General features: G+C 50.7%; 1 protein-coding gene across 1 annotated transcript; it reads left to right on the top strand.

Moving 5' to 3' along the window:
• The first annotated feature begins 8,946 nt into the window (after nt 1–8,946).
• On the top strand, nt 8,947–16,441 carry MYL9 (myosin light chain 9). The gene is made up of 4 exons (XM_045528649.1): nt 8,947–9,052; nt 12,306–12,517; nt 14,630–14,791; nt 15,666–16,441. The coding sequence occupies exons 2-4, from the start codon at nt 12,334–12,336 to the stop codon at nt 15,836–15,838; spliced, it is 519 nt and encodes a 172-aa protein (XP_045384605.1). The 5' UTR covers nt 8,947–9,052; nt 12,306–12,333; the 3' UTR covers nt 15,839–16,441.
• The last annotated feature ends 304 nt before the right edge of the window (nt 16,442–16,745 follow it).

Here is a 16,745-nt window from a genome sequence, read left to right as displayed (position 1 = left end):
CAGGGGATCCTGCCCTCCCTGTATCTGAAGCACAGGATGGGGTAGGGGGTGTCTGGTGTGCAGCCCTCTTGGCATAGCAGCAGAGGGACCAACCCCTTCCCCAGGTTGAAGGAACAGCGTAATGAACACCACATAGCATAGCTGTTAGCCAGAATTTGCACTGCCCCCGTGGATTCGCACTGGGGAGTTTTCCCCCAGGCCATGTGAAAATTGATGGAAAACTGATATTTCATCCCTGCAACTCCTAAGAACAAAGACATTCCTGTGCAACCACATACCATTATCACCCTCAAATTTGACAAAGGAATGTGCCAAGGAGTACCTCCCTTACCTGGGAGGGCACTCAGAGCCTAGTATTAATATTGCCTAAAGCACAGTCCATACTGCAGCTGCCCTAATCATGCCCTTTACGGCTTTTCTCTTTTGTCTGTTCAGGATCCAACTAAAGAGCAGTCAGTGCTATCAGTTACCTCTTTAAATCAAAATGCTTCCCCACCTTTGTTTTGTTTTTCAAGAAGTTAGCTTTTTAAAGTATCTAAGCATCTTACAGAATGTTTCATAATTTGGATTTGTCTGTTTTATCATGACCAGATTCAGATAAACCGTTTTGACAAGAATATGCCTTAGATGACGGGCCAAGTCCTTGTACCCTGTTCCATCAGGGAGGCATCTGTCACTTCAGGGAAAGGTTGACAGCAGCTTCCCAGAGAAGCTGGGAACGAGTCCTCAGCTTCTGCATTTCCAAAGCCTAGTCCCTGAGGGACAGAGGACCAGGACAGACGCAGGAGGCAGCCTTCCGAAGGCTGCAGGATAACCGGGGAGGCGGCACAGGGGGCAGAGACTGTGAGCCACCCACGGGTCCCTGAGAACCCCACACGGGGCTGCAGGTCTGAGAGCAGGGAGGCCCAGGCTTCCCAGCGTTGCAGGTTTCCACAGTCATGGGGTCCCCACCCTTGGCCTAGAGGACACAGAAGGCTCAGCCACTGCCAGGAGCAGCACTGGGCCCAGGGGCCTTATAGACAGGACAGCAGGACAAAGCCACTGCCACCAGGGGCCTGAGGGCCAAGGAACATGGGGACCCTGCGTGGGTAAATGCTGTTGAGGAGCACCAGCAGTGGAATGGGGTTTATAAAAGAAATGTAAAGTCGTGTTTCCTGCCCCTGCCACATGGCAGCCAGGGGCACTTTTCGAAATGCCAACTGGGTTGCATCACCCTCTGCTTAGAACCCTTCGCAGCCTACCCATTCCCGTAGGAGAAACCTGACCTCTTCACCCTGGCCTTGCAGGCTGCTGCCCACCCCTCTAGCTACACCTGTGGTGACAGCCCATGCCACCCTGGCCCTCCCCCGATGCAGCTGGCATCTGCTTTTGCCTCTGTTCTCCGGTCGGTGGCACTTCCTCAGGGAAACTACCAAAGCACCTGGTCCAGGCCAGTTGCTGTTCTTTGTTGTTGTCACTGAGGCGATAATGCTTTTATCTATGTAATTATATGTGAATCTCTCTCTCTACCCAGAGGATGGTGGGCTCCCACCTTTAGGTGGCACGCCCCTGTAGTCCCAGCTTCTGGGGAGGCTAAGGCAAGAGGGTCACTTGAGTCCAAGAGTTTGAGGCTGCAGTGTGCTATGATCGCTCCTGTAGATAGCCACTGCATGCTAGCCTGGACAACACAGCAAGACCCCTTTCTCTTTAAAAGAAAAATGGTGGGCTCCCAAGGGCAAGAATCAAGTTTTTTCCCCAGGTCTCAGTCCTTAGCACAGAGTAGAGCCTTAAGAACTATTTCCTAAATGAAGAACCTTGTGGGGGGAAGGTATCGTTTGCAGAGAAGGTGATACTTGAACTGGGCTTTGAAGGATGAATAGGAGTACTCTGAGCTGTGGCAGTGAAAGGGACAGCGAGCACACAGTCAGCAGAGCCCAGGTCCAGAAAAGCCCTTGTGGCCAACAGGGGATATGGGCCTTTGGGGACCCTCAGCTGCCTTATGGCTTTAACTTTCTGTAAGACTGACTACTCTCACATCTAAATCTACACCTGTATCTTTCCCTGAACACCACACTTCCCACTCAACATCTCCACTTGGATGTCAAAGAAGTAACTTCAAAACTAACATGTCTACCAACTAATAAAAGTGAAAGGAATTTAGGAGTTAGAAAATCACCACTTGGCAACCATCATCATAATAACTGAATCATCAGTGGATTTTTTTTTTTTTTGAGAGAGTCTTGCTCTGTTGCCCGGGCTAGAGTGCCGTGGCGTCAGCCTAGCTCACAGCAACCTCAAACTCCTGGGCTCAAGCGATCCTCCTGCCTCAGCCTCCCGAGTAGCTGGGACTACAGGCACGTGCCACCATGCCCAGTTAATTTTTTCTATATATTTTTAGCTGTCCAGATCATTTCTTTCTATTTTTAGTAGAGACAGGGGTCTCGCTCTTGCTCAGGCTGATCTCGAACTCCTGACCTCAAGTGATCCTCCTGCCTCGGCCTGCCAGAGTGCTAGGATTACAGGCATGAGCCACCATGCCCAGCCATCAGTGGATGTTAAAAGTACTAGGTGAGAGTCTGATGAGGAATAGAATATTCACAGGCCCAAAGCAGCACCCCACAAATTACTTATTAATGAATATATTAATTACAAAAGGGAAAAGTAGTAACTTTATGATGGGAAAAAGTACTGGCAGACACTACCTTAACTAGGTGGTCAAAGTTAATATTACCAGTGATGGGAAAAACTAGGACACATCTCCTGATGTTACTGAGAAGGGTACAACATACTTGGTATTCCTGACAAAAACATATAACCTGAAGGTAATCACGAGAGACACAAAGTACCTGGCCTGGACTCTCAAAAAATGTCACTGTTACGGAAGACAAAGAAAAGTTAAGGAACAGTTCCAAATTAAGCGACAAAAGACATCTCAATAAAATAGCATTTGACAAAATCCAACAGACGTTCATAAAAAAACACTCAACAAACTAGGAAGAAGAGAGCTTCTGCAAGCCATAAAGGGCATCTACCAAAAAAATCTATAGCTAACACCATATTTAATGGCAAAAGAATGAAAGCTTTCTTCTAAGATCAGGAACAAGGCAAGGAGATCCTCCCTCATCACCTCCATTCAACACTGTCCTGGAGGTTTCAGCCAGGGCAATTAGGCAAGGAAATGATTTTTTTTTTAAGTAAAAATTAACATAAATAAATGGCATCCAAATTATAAAGTAAGAAGTAAAACTATCTCTATATATAGATAACAAGATTTTTCACATAGAAAAGCCTATGGTATTTATAAAAGAACTAACAGTTAATAATTGACTTCAGCAAGGTTGCTATATATAATATCATCATACAAAAATGAGCTATATTTCTACTGTTACATAATAATAAATGTTTGGTCTTTGTCCTTGGTTCCTGGCATACAGCTCCTAAACTCTCAGACTCTCTAGAGTGATAAGAGTGTCTTTTACATGGTAATGAGATGGCTAGGGGCCCCTAGATACCTTCAGGATGGAGGCTGGTCACTAGAAAGACCAAGACATGATTAGAGGGCCGGAATTTTCAGCCCCAACTCCACAACCTCTGAGGGGGAGGGGGCTGGAAATTGAGTTAATCACCCACGGCCAGTGATTTAATCTATCACACTTACAGATGTAGCCTCTGTAGAGACTCCTATACAACAGGTTTGGAAAGCCTCCGGTGAATACATGGGAGGATGGCAGGCCTAGAGAGGGCATGGAAGCTCCATGCCCTCCTCGCCAGTACCTTGCCCTATTACACTCTTCCATTTGGCTGTCCTGAGTTGTATCCTGTATAATGAACCTGTAACAGTAAGCAATCTGTTCTTCTTAGTTCTGTGAGCCATTCCAGCAAATTATCAAACATGGTGAAGGGCTGTGGGAACCCCTGATTTGTAGTCAAGTTGGACAAAACTGTAGGTGACCCAATATTTGTGACTGGAGTCTGAAGTGGGGGCAGTCTCGTGGGACTGAGCCCCAAACATGTGGAGTCTGATGCTAACTCCAGGTAGTAAGTGTCAGAAATGAATTCAATTGTAGGATGCCCAGCTGGTGTCCAGAGAGTTGAAGAATTGGTTGGTATGAAGAAGAAACCCACAATATTTGGTGTCAGAAGTGTTATTAGTAAAAACAGTTCAACTACCAATGAACACTCTGAAAATGAAATTTAAAAAATTCCATGTATTATAGCATTAAAAAAATGAAATACTTAGGGACAAATTTAACAAAGGAAGATTTGCACACTGGAACGACAAAACATCATCGAGAGAAATTTGTAAAGATATGACAGTAAATGGAAAGGCATCCCATGTTCATGGCTTAGAAGACTTAATATTGTTACGATGGCAATACTCCCCCAAATCTGCAAATTACTATAGATTCAACACAGCCCTTATCAAAATCCCAGCTCCTTCTGCAGAAATTGACCACCTGATCCTAAAATACATATGAGTGTGCAAGGGACCTTGAACAGCCAAACAATCTTGAAAGAGAAGAACAAAGTTGGATGACATACTTCCTAATCCCAAAACTTACTACAAAACTAAAGTAATCAAGATTGTGTAGTACTAGCATAAGGGTAGACATATATATCAATGAAATAGAATTGAGAATCCAAATAAACCCATACATTTATGGACAACCAATTTTCAACAATGGTACTAAGAGAATTCAATGGGGAAAGAATTCTCAACAAATGGTGCTGCAATAACTGGATTTCCAAATGCAAAAAAAGAAGGAAATTGAACCCTTATCTCACAGCACATTGAAAATTAACTCAATGTGTTGGTTGGTCCTAGCGCAGTGCTGTTTACAACTAATTGATCACAACCAGTTATAGATTCCTTTGTTCCTTCTCTACTCCCACTGCTTCACTTAACCAGGCTTTTTAAAATAAAATTAAAACATAAAAAAAAAGAAAAATTAACTCAACATGGATTAAAGACCTACGTTTAAAAGCTAAAACTATAAAACTCTTAGAAGAAGAAAACATATGTGTAAATCTTCATGACCTTGTATTAAGCAATGGTTTCTTGGACATGACACTAAAATCACACACAACTAAAGTAAATAAAATCAACTTCATCAACGTTAAAAAAATATTTGGGCTTCAAAGAATACTATCAAGAAAGTGAAAAATTAGCCAGATCTAGTAGCATTTGCCTGTAGTCTTAGCTACTTGGAAGGCTGAAGCAGGAGGATCACTTGAGCCCAGGAGTTTGAGGTTACAGTTACAGTGAGCTATGATCTGACCACTGCAATCCAGCCTCAGAGACAGAGCAAGCAAGACCCTGTCTCTTTCAAAAAAGAAATGTGAAAAGATAACCCACAGAATGGGAGAAAATATCTGCAAATCACTTCTCTGATAAGGTTATGATAGCTAGAATATAAAGAGAACTCTTGCAACAACAAAAAACAAATTTTGAAATGGGTAAAGGATCTAAATAGACCGTTTCTCTAAAGAAGATATACAAATATCCAATAAGCATATGAAAAGATGTTCCACATCATTAGGGAAATGCAAATCAAAACCACAATGAGATATTACTTCATACCAAATAGGATGGCTAGAATAAAAAAGACAAGTGTTGGTGAAGAAGTACAGAAATTGGAACCCTCACACATTGCTTGTAGGAACTGAAAATGGTGCAACATTGTGGAAAACAGTTTGGAAGTTCCTTAAGAGGTTAAACACACAGTTACCACATGACCCAGCAATTCTACTCTTACATGTATACCGAAGAAGGTGAAAACATACACCTATACATAAACTTGTACCTAAATGTTCACAGCAACATTATTCATAATAGGCAAGAAGTGGAAACAACCCAAATGTCTATCAACTAATGAATGCAAAAACAAAATGTGGTATATCCACACAATAGAATACTATTCAGCAATAAAAAAGAATGAAGTACTGGTGTTTACATGGATGAACCTTGAAAACATTATGTGAAGTGAAAGAAGCCAGACACAAAAGGTAGCACATTATATATGACTGCATTTGTATGAAATATCCAGAGTAAACAAATCAATACAGACAGAAAGTAAATCACTAGTTGCCAAGGGCTAGGATAACAGGAGAATGAGGAGTGACTGCTAATGGGTACAGGGTTTCTTTTTGGGGTGATGAAAATGTTCTGGAATTACATAGTGGTGATGGTTGTATAACTTCATAGATATACTAAAAACACTTAATTGTATACTTCAAAAAGTAAATTTGATGGTATATAAAGTATATCAATTTAAGTTTTTCTTCCAAAAGCAAGAGAAACTGGCAGGGCATGGTGACTCACTCCTGTAATCCTAGCACTTTGGGAGGCCAAAGCCAGAGGATTGCTTGAGACCAGGAGTCTGAGGCCAACCTGAACAAGATTGAGACCCATCTCCACAAAAGATAGAAAAATTAGCTGGGCATGGTGGTGTGTGCCCATTCTCCCAGCTACTTGGGAGGCTGAGGTAGGAGGATCACCTGAGCCCAGGAGTTTGTGGCTGCAGTGAGCTATAATCATGACACTGCATTCTAGCCTGGGCAATAGAACAAGACCCTGTTTCAAAAAGAAATGAACAACAAAAAAAAAAAAAAAAAAAAAAAAATAGAGAAACCCATGGAATAGGAAAAATATTTACAAGGGATTAATATCCAAAATATACTTTAAAACTCCTAGAACTCAACAACAACAAAACTCAAACCACCTGCTTTTTATAATAAAATGGGGAAAGAACTTACATAGATACTTCTCCAAAGAAGATATACAAAATGGCTAATAAGTACATGAAAAGATGGTTAAGGGAATTTAAAATGGTACAGCCACTGTAGAAAACAGTTATAACAGTTCCTCAAAATATTAAAAATAGAATAACCACATGACCTAGCAATTACATTTCTGGGCACATACCCAAAAGAACTGAAAACAGGGACTTGAAAAGATATTTGTATACCCATATTCTGCAGCATTATCCAGAATAGCCCAAACATGGAAGCAACCCCAATGTCCATCCATTTTGAGTGGATAAACAAAATGTGCTTTATACATACAATGGAATATTACTTAGCCTTCAAAAGGAAGGAAATTCTGACACATGCTACAACATGGATGACCCTTGAGGACATTGTGCTGAGTGAAATAAGCCAGTTACAAAAGGACAAATACTGTATGATTCCACTTACATGAGGTTCCTATGGGTAGTCAATGCCATAGAAACAGGAAGTTGAACGATGGTTGTCAGGGCTGGGAGAAGGGGGAGTGGGGAGTGAATGCTTAATGGGCAGAGTTTCAGCTGGGGAAGATGAAAGAGGTCTGGAGATGGACGGTGCTGACAATTCACAACAAAGTGAATGTTCTTAATGCCACACAACTGTACACTTAAAAATCGTGAAAATGGTAATTTTGTTATGCATATTTTGTCCCTCCCCACAAACACAAAACAAGAAAACAGGGAGACTAAAGAAACATGACTACAAATGATCTTGGGTTGGATCCTGGACCACAAAAAATTTCTACAAAGGACATTATTGGGATAATGGGCACAACCTGAACATGGATCACAAATTAGATAATTAAATCAATACTAAAATTTTTCTGGTTTTGATAACTGTACTATGAAAAAAGAATCTCCTTTTTAGGAAATAATCACTGAAATATTTAGGGATAAAAGAGCATGATGTATGTAAATTACTCTCAAATGGCTGGGGGGAAGAGAGAGAATAGAATTGAATAAAGCCAAATGTTAACAACTGGAGAATCTTGATGAAGGTATACAATGTGCAATTCTTATAACTTTATTGTAAGTTTGGAAATATTTCAAAATAAAAAGTTTTAAAAAATTAATTTGTTCAAAATAGAACTTCTAATCTCTCTCAAAACCTGCTCCACCCACAGCTGCCCTCATCTTAGAAAAAGACGGCTCCACCTTTCTGGTTGCTCAGACCAAATTCACTGGAGGAGCCATCCCTGACTGTTCTCTTTCACACCCACTGCAATCCACCCCCAAGTCCTTTTGGCTGCACCTTGGAAACACTTCTAGAACCCCAGCCCTTCTCATCGCCTCCGGGCCTACCTAGCCTGGGTCAGCAGCGCCTCTTGCTTTATAGCTCCTCCCTCCCAGCTTCCTCTCCCCTGGGCCCCTCCAGGTTATTTTCAACACAGCCCCCAGGGGGTTTCTGTCAAACCCTAAGCCAGACCCCACCACCCTTCTACTCACAACTCTCAGGCGGCCTACACGGAGCCACCACCAGATGAGTCCCTACTGCTTCTGAGGCCTCTTCTCCCACCCCTCCCCGCGTCCCACAGCCTCCCTGCAGCCCCCCGCCTGCCCAGCGTCCGTTCCTGGGAGGTCCGCTCAGCCACTCCAGCACACACTTCCTCCAGCATCCCTCTCCCAGCTTGGTCCTTCGAGGCACTGAGTAGTGTCCCCACGCCAGGGAGCTACTTTCCTTCCACAAAACACACGCTTCCTGAGCGGAGTCCTATAGCAGGTGTCTGTTAACAAACATTCACAGGGTAAGTAAGCAACCGGGTGTTGGAAAGTTTCCTTGGGAACTTCAGCCGACCCTTCCCGTGATAGCGGCTCTCCCTGGCCCGCCTCTTCCCTCTAAAGAAGCCTTACTTGGCCGGGTGCAAGCCGGGCTCCCACGGCGGCTCCCCCTGCGTGGGCCCGGGCGGGGAGGGCTGGGGGAAGGGAGGGCTCTAGGCCTTGGCCCCTGGACACCAGCATGCCTCGCTGGAAATGAGGGGCGGCCCAGAGCAACCCCCACCACCTGCCAGGACTCCCTCAAGCCACCCCGTCACCCCCAGCATCCTGCCCTCCCCCAGAGCCCAGGCACAGCCCAGGGGGCGGGGACAGCAGCGAAGGGGACTCACCAGGAGCCCCCCCTCCCCGCCGTGGGTAGAAGCCAAATAAGGCGCGGCCGCCCACCCCGCGGCCCCGCCCCGCCGGCCGCGCACATTCTTCTGCCTTGTAAGGCCCCGGCCGCCCGCCCGGAGAGCCCAGACCCGACGGCCGCCGGCTCCGCGCACCCGCGAGCAGCGCCTTCTCCGTACCAGGTGGGAGCACGCCCGGCCGGGCCTGGGTGTCTAGAGCAGGGGGTCTGACGGCCGGGGCGGGCTGGAGACGGAGGTGGCCCGGGCCAACCCCGCTGTCGCGGGCGGGGGCAGGCCCCGGGACCAGGATGTCTGGGTCTGGTGGGCACGGACGGGCGGACGGGGTGAGGGGCTGGGCAGCGGGGAGACTCTTCTGTACTCTGGGAGGCAGTGGTCCTTCAGCGAGGGAAGGAGACTGTCCAGGCTCTGCCCCTGTGGCTGAAGAGCTAGAGGCGCCACACCCAGAGATCCTGGGTGCCAGGGAGAGCACTGCGATCAACGATGTCCCCCGTGACCCGAAAGAGCCACGTGTGTCACAGATGAGGAGACAGCCCTGCCGGGCTCCGTGCCCCACAGAGCATCCACGTCCTTCCCCCATTTCCCATCTCCACAGCCTGGGGCAGGAGAGAGGAATGGCGATCAGGGCAACCTCCCCCACACCTCACTGGCCTGGGCTTCCTCTGGGGGCCTGTGGGTGGGGAAGGTCTGGGCTTCCTGCTGGACTCACTTCCAGGGGACTGGACAAGGACTCGGGGCTGGGAGAACCTGGGCCCTGCTCCCGTCCAGCCCCCCGGGAAGAGCTGGATGACAGATGAGGTGAGTTTACAGGGAGGTGGTGGCATCGCCAACAGTAGAGACCGTGAGGCAACGGGGGGCACAGGCCTGGTCTGGCTTTAGCCCAGGTCTTTGCAGTCACGATAGGATTTTGGACACCAGTACTGGGGAGGTGGCATCTAGTCCCAGCCAGGCCAAGTGTCAGCAATGTTTGATCCCTGGTGTCCAGGGCCCCTGCAGGGGGAAGTGGTGGCTCCAGGCATAAAGGCCCAGCCTGCCCCTGACTCCAGTCCCTCAACCACACCTAGAAACCACCTCTGGTCACACAGAGCCCTTAGCCACTCAGCTGCCACAGGCCCACGGTGAGCCACTTAGGATGGATGTTTCCTTTTCTGTTCATGCCTCAAAGACACCCACTGACCCAAACCTAGTCCAGGAGTCCTGGCTTCTAGTTGACCTCCACCCTTTCATGGGCATGTCACTTCCCTTCTTGGGCCTGTTTTTCTAACTGCACAGTGCCAGGGACCCCAACTCACACCCTGCTTTCCACAATTGCTGGAATGGACATGGTGACCTTGCGCAAACCCTCGAGTACAGTGTGCCCAGCCACATCATGGCTCCACCCGGGACGAGGATGGGGCTGGGGTGGCCATGAAGGCAGGGGAGCCCAGCCAGGCTCAGACAGAGAAGTGGGTGGGCCTGGCCATGCCTGCCCTAGAGCTTTGGGAACAGGAGGGAGATGGGGACAATGATGGCCATCGTAGCCTTTGCTGGGCACAGTGGCCTTCCCGTATGTGAGTGGCCTTCTGTGAGGACCATGAGTCAAAGTTCCCAGAGAACATGGGCTCAGGGAAGGATCAGGCCCCTCCAAACCACAGCAGAGGAGGGGCCAGCTTCTGGGGACAATGCCACTCCCTGCCCTCAGCACCTTCTCTCTCCCACCCAGCTCACAGGTCAGAAGGGCTTCTAATACCCACCCCCCGCCACCCCCCGCCCTCCAACCAAGCAAGAAACACTGAGGGCCAGCTGTGTAGGTCCGTGGGACTCAGGCAGCCACTGTCTTGTGACTATAGGCAGCTGTGACCCTGCGGACCCACTGGGGCTGGCCCAGCTCAGGGTTTAAGATCTCAAAGGCCAAGGATCAATGACTTGAACAGGGTCATGGGCTGAAGGCCTGGAAACAGCCTGACAAGCACTCACAGCCACACAACTTGGGGTGAGAACAGGCAGCACAGGCAGAGGTGGTGTCCTGGAGGCTCTGGACCAAGGGGCCCAGGGCAGAAAAAGGGGGGTAACAGCAGTCCTGGGGCCTCGGCCAGGCCCATCACTGCCCAGCTGAGGGGAAGAAGGCACTAGGTCTTTGGGCACATAGTCCCCACAAACTGTGACAATGTTCATGGAAAGAGTCCCTTGCCTGGCCTCGGTTTCCCCACCTGTACAGTGGAGGCGGCAGACTGGCCACAGTTGCCCTCATACAGTCATTCATTAAACAAGCATTAGCCCCACTGTGGCCTGTGACTGGGGCAAATTGGGGGATTTACACCGGCTCCGATTACGAGGGAGAGAGATCTTTAAATGCTTGCAGTCAAAGCAAGGGTGTGTGGCACAGCTCCCGAGGGGGTGTCTCAAGAACTGGGCTGGAGGAGGAAAAGCACTGCAGGAGGAGGGACCAAGGAGGAAAGTCTGGGGGTGGCTGGGGAACAAGAGAGGTCAGATCACAGAGGGACACACTGAGGGTGCCTGGCCAGTCACAAAGAGGCCAGGAGGGGTTCACACAGGGCCTTGAATGCCAGGCTGAGGGGGCCCACACTTGTTCTGGGGGGAAGCAGGAATCTTCAAGGGCTGCAAAGTCACAGGTGCAGATGTGGGTCTGGGGGTGGGAAAGATGGGCTGGTGGGTAAGAAGCCAGGTCTAAACAAGGGTGACCAGGAGCTGGGGTTCTCAGCTGGAGGGAGCCTCACACCCAATAAGCACTGAGGAGTGGGAAGGAGGAGTAGGGCCCAGGATCAGCCTATCACCCACCCAGGGGCTGGCAAGCTCCCTGAGGGGGGTGGGTGGGGGCAGATGGTCCAGAGCCTACTGGAACCTGCAACTGGCAGCACAGAAGGATGGAGAGGACACAGGAGGAGGAGGAGGAAGAAGAGGAGGAGGAATGTCAGGAATGCAGGGCTGTTGACCCAGTGCCTTGGGTGGGGGGAGCGGGGAGCCTGCAGGGCTGCTGGGGAGGGGATGCTCACTGCCTCTTGCATGTTGACCCACCTCTGTCACTTGGAGAAAGAGATGCACAGTGTAAATGTTATTAAGGATTAAAGGAGATAAAATAAACCATATTAATAGTTGGCGCCAAGCCCAATCCTAAGTGTTTTCCCCAGACAGTCACAGCAAAAATAGTGTACTCCATGGCTGGCGCTGTTCCAGAGGCTTTCAGGCACTAAGTCACTAAGTCACTGCTGGGCACTCCTCATGTCCCATTCCCAGGACACTCAGGCTCGGGAGAGGTAGGGGAAGTTGTTCAAAATCACACGTGCTCGTCTGCTTTTGTGAGGAACTGGATGGCAGGAGCCCCAAAGCCTGTGGAGGCCTCTGAATGCTAAAAGCCCATCTGGAGGAGGCTGGAAGATTCTCCTGGCCCGGACTCATATGCTACCCCCCCTTCCTGCAGGGAAGCCCCACCACCAACCGAAGCCAAGATGTCCAGCAAACGGGCCAAGGCCAAGACCACCAAAAAGAGGCCACAGCGGGCCACATCCAATGTCTTCGCGATGTTTGACCAGTCCCAGATCCAGGAGTTTAAGGAGGCCTTCAACATGATTGACCAGAACCGTGACGGCTTCATTGACAAGGAGGACCTGCATGACATGCTGGCCTCGCTGGGTGAGCAGGGATGGGGATGGGGTCGGGTCTCCGGGAGGCCCTGGGCAGGGCTGCTCCTCATTTATAGAGCACCTCCTGTGTAGTGAGACACGTGGTACCCACCCTAGAGAATAGCTGCCATGACTTCATCTGTTTAATAGTCAAACTGAGGCACAGCGCAATTTGGGGATTTGCCGGAAGTCCAGCTCAGCATCTGAACCTAGACCGGCTGCCTCCAGAGCGGGACATCGAAAGCAGATTTGTGTTGGGCTGACTGGTAACATTTCATTTAAAGAGAGGGATCAGGACTGGTGTGGTGGTATACACCTTAGTCCCAGCCACTTGAGAGGCTGAGGCAGGGGGATCGCTTGAGCCCAGGAGTTCGAGGTTATAGTGGGCTATGATGGTGCCACTGCACTCCAGCCTGGGCAACATAGCGAGACCCTGTCTCAAGTAAATAAACAAAGAGAGGGATCAGTATCTAAATGAAAGTTTGAACTGTACAGACTTTCCACTGTACAGATGGGAAAACTGAGGCCTAGAGGAAAGGCCAGAGCACCTCCCCTCCTTCAGAGGTCACCCATCCCAGGTGCTGGGAGTCTCTCTCACCCCAGTGACTTCCTCAGAATCGGGATCTTAGAGCTGAAAGGGTTCAGGAACCAAGTCCAATTTGCCAGAGACCACACCCTGCCTGTGGGCCCGCCCACGTCCCTGCCACATGCTGGCCACACAGCCACTCTCAGCCCATTCCTGGCACACCCTCCATTGGGTGAAAGCATCTGGCCCAGACACTGGCCGGGGGCAGGAAAAGTTTGGGATTGGGGGAGGCACCACGTGATGGTCAAGCCACAAGCTTTGGTGCCAGACAGCGCCCTGAGTCAGTCCCCAGCCTGCACCCATTCCCCTCCCTGTGTAATGGTGACCATGGCCTTCGTGCACCCACCAGGCATATGGTGGGAGGACCAGCCAACCCTGAGTGGGAGGGCTGACGGGACACTGCCCCGCTTTGCCAGCTTCAGGGCAGGCTCACTTGCCAGTTCCCTCCCCCAAGGTTGCTAGCAGAGACTGAACTCCAGCACTCTCATCTGGGACCCTCCCAGCCTTGGGCTGGTGAAAGGAGGGGCTGGCCCTGAGTGCCCCACTAGGGTCCTAATGTCATAGCTTCCTCTCGGGCCTCCGCTTCCCTGGCCATCCCATGGGACACAGTGGGATGTGTGAGACTCAGAGGAGACAGGGACATAAAGACTCCTTAGCACCTGACACCCAGGCCCCTAAACCCTGAGGCTTGATGACAGCTTTAGATGTCAACCCAGAAAAATATGCACTGATGTCTGTAGCTCATGTCAGCAGGTCTGCAGATCAGTCATGGCCTTCTGCTTAAGAACATCATCTTCAGGTTAAAAAAAAAAACCAAAAAAGAGGAGCAGCAAATAAAATAACCAGCAGCACCAGCCCTGTAGGTATTATCTTAAATCTCAAAGCAATCCTACTGGATAGCTGTGATTATCATTCCCACTTTACAAATGAGGAAACTGAGGATCACAGAGGTTAAGTAATTTGGCCAAGGTCACACAGCTACTAAGCAGTAGCGCTGTTCCAATCACTGTTACCAGCGTCTTACAACCATTGTTTTTTTCATCCTCACAATTCTAAGAGATGGGGGAAACCCAGGCACCTGGGTGACAGCACAGCACTGTGCCTGGACTTTGGGGTTAGGCTGCCTGGGTTCAAATGCTGGGTCCACTCCTTAACTTGCTATGTGACCTTGGACAAGTCACCTCACCTCTCTTTGCCTTGGGTCCGCACCTGTGAAGGGGTAAGAATGCTGACTTCACAGGACGGTGAAAGGTAAATGCAACAAGGCACACGGTGCTCTAGACACAGCGAGCAGTGAGCAGACAGACGCACTTCAGAAAGCATCCCGACACTGACAGGAAACTGACTGAGGCAGCTGGGAACTCCTGGCACCCACCGCGGTGGCTGCTGGGCACTGTGCTTTATAATCCACCCAACTTACTGTCACCCATCTCTCACAGGGGGCTGCGAAGGGAGGGGAAGGGGAGGCAGGAGTTGCCCAGGCTGGGGACAGCGGGCCTAGGGATGGCAGGCACGAATGTCCCGCCACCCCCACAGGGAAGAACCCCACGGACGAATACCTGGAGGGCATGATGAGCGAGGCCCCAGGGCCCATCAACTTCACCATGTTCCTAACCATGTTCGGGGAGAAGCTGAACGGCACAGACCCTGAGGACGTGATCCGCAACGCCTTTGCCTGCTTTGACGAGGAGGCCTCAGGTCAGTGGTGCCCCTGTGCACACGAGTGGGGCCAGGCCAGGGGCTGCCAGTGGTGGGGCCCGGCCTGCCCTGGGCCTTCAGTGCCCCTGTCCCAACAGCCAGAACAGACATCACCATCTCCTGGTTCCTGTTGCCCGAAGCTTCCTTGTTCTCTTCCCAAAATGCTAGGCTAGAACAGCCCACACCCACCAAGGTGTCTGACTTCTTAATCTCACCTGTTGGTCTAACACATACTCTCCCTCTGCTTTAGATCTTTCCAGAAATCACACCATTCCGTGCCCTTCTTGCCCACAAGGCAGAGAAACCAGCCCCCATCCTCAGATCTTCCCAAGGACTTTATGTCCCACAGCTGATTTTTCCCCAGCACGTGCCACGCCAGAGTGATGCTGGCAGCAGGAACACTGCTGTAGCCCCCATAGGCCTGAGCATGTTCATGGCATTTTCCTGATGACCTTCACAGTCCCCCACCAGGTTGGCATATTTTTATCCCCATTTTCCAGATCAAACAGGCAGAGAGAGGGTCAGAACCTTGCCCAGGGTCACACGCTAGGGAGGATGGGACGCAGCATTCCAGCCCAGGCGGGAACTGCAGAGCTCCTGCTCTTCTGGAAGGATGTACCCAGCACCACCCCCCGCACTCAGCCCCACGTCCCCCACAGAAACACCTCTCAGACAGTCCCACTGCAGAACTCTCCCCTCTGGGACCCTGGCGAGCCCGCCTGCCTGTCCTCATTCCTCCAAACTGATCACAGACTAGGGTCGTGCCTCCCTGGCCCTTCCAGGTGTGCGAAAGCTGGCGGGGAGCTGAGGGGTAGGGGTCGCTGTGTGCATCCAGCCCAAGTTCCTGCTCTCATGGGCCTGGCCCTGCCCCCAGGTTTTATCCATGAGGACCACCTACGGGAGCTGCTCACCACCATGGGTGACCGCTTCACAGACGAGGAAGTGGACGAGATGTACCGCGAGGCACCCATTGATAAGAAAGGCAACTTCAACTACGTGGAGTTCACCCGCATCCTCAAACATGGTGCCAAGGACAAAGATGACTAGGCCACCCCAGCCCTCCCAACGCCCAGGCCCCTGTCCCAGTCACCCGCTCCCCACACACACTTGTCTGTACCAGCTCCATGCCCACCACCCTACAAGACCCTCGCAGGGACGGATGCCAGTGGAGGCGACAGGCCAAGAGAAGTGCAGTGCCAGGGGAGGGGCACATGGCCAACTTGAGGCAAGTGTTCCCACCGTGACCCCAGAAGCCTGAGAGGGAGTCTCTGACCCCTCCAAGGAAAGACCATCTGGGGAGATGGGGCAGAGGGCAGGACATGGAGGCCACTCGACAGAGCCCAGGCCTCAATCGGCAGCCTGCCCACTCCTGCACTGCCCCCCAGCAGGAAGGAGCCCTGTGTGCTCCCTAAGAGGAAGAGGCCCCGTGTCCTGGTATCTATCGGACACCACTTCATGCACACCCACACACAAACACAAGTTCACCAAAGTCCCCTCTCAGAGGACAGGACACCAGACCCCTCCCCTGCACCCTGTCCAGCCACCAGAGCACACCCACCGACCGTGGGACTGTGCTCAAGACAACGCACACAGAGTGGATGATGTTTGTCCCAGGGGAGGCAGAATCTCCAATAGAAGGCTGAGCACTGCTGTGGCTGTGTATGTCTGTGGCTGGGGTAAAGTAAGAGGCCCCCTAAACCTGAAACACCCTCCCATCCCCTCTTCTCATCCCCAGTGGCTGCCCTGATCCCCCCTCCCTGGCCAGAAGGAGGGCTGGGGGCTTCCAACCATAGGGACCCTTGAAGCCTCGGGGCCCAGAGTCCCTCAGCCAGGGGGCTCCGTGCCTAGCTAGACGAAAGCAGAGGGGGAGGGGAACAGAGGGAGGTGAGCCTGCTGGCCTCGGGGCTCATGGGAGGGAGAAGACACGGTGGGAAGGACCCTCGGGAATCAACAC

The sequence above is a fragment of the Lemur catta genome, chromosome 17 (genome assembly GCF_020740605.2).
Source record: "Lemur catta isolate mLemCat1 chromosome 17, mLemCat1.pri, whole genome shotgun sequence".
NCBI lineage: Eukaryota > Metazoa > Chordata > Mammalia > Primates > Lemuridae > Lemur > Lemur catta.
The sequence above is the reverse complement of the archived record's forward strand: the minus strand, read 5'-3'. Positions and strand labels throughout refer to the sequence as shown.

What these genes read in the sequence shown, in the direction of transcription:
- MYL9 (XM_045528649.1), top strand. Translation starts at nt 12,334, where the DNA reads ATGTCCAGCAAACGGGCCAAGGCCAAGACCACCAAAAAGAGGCCACAG. An exon ending in TGACATGCTGGCCTCGCTGG is followed by an intron (nt 12,518 to 14,629) that starts GTGAGCAGGGAT and finishes CCACCCCCACAG; the next exon opens with GGAAGAACCCCACGGACGAA. An exon ending in CTTTGACGAGGAGGCCTCAG is followed by an intron (nt 14,792 to 15,665) that starts GTCAGTGGTGCC and finishes CCCTGCCCCCAG; the next exon opens with GTTTTATCCATGAGGACCAC.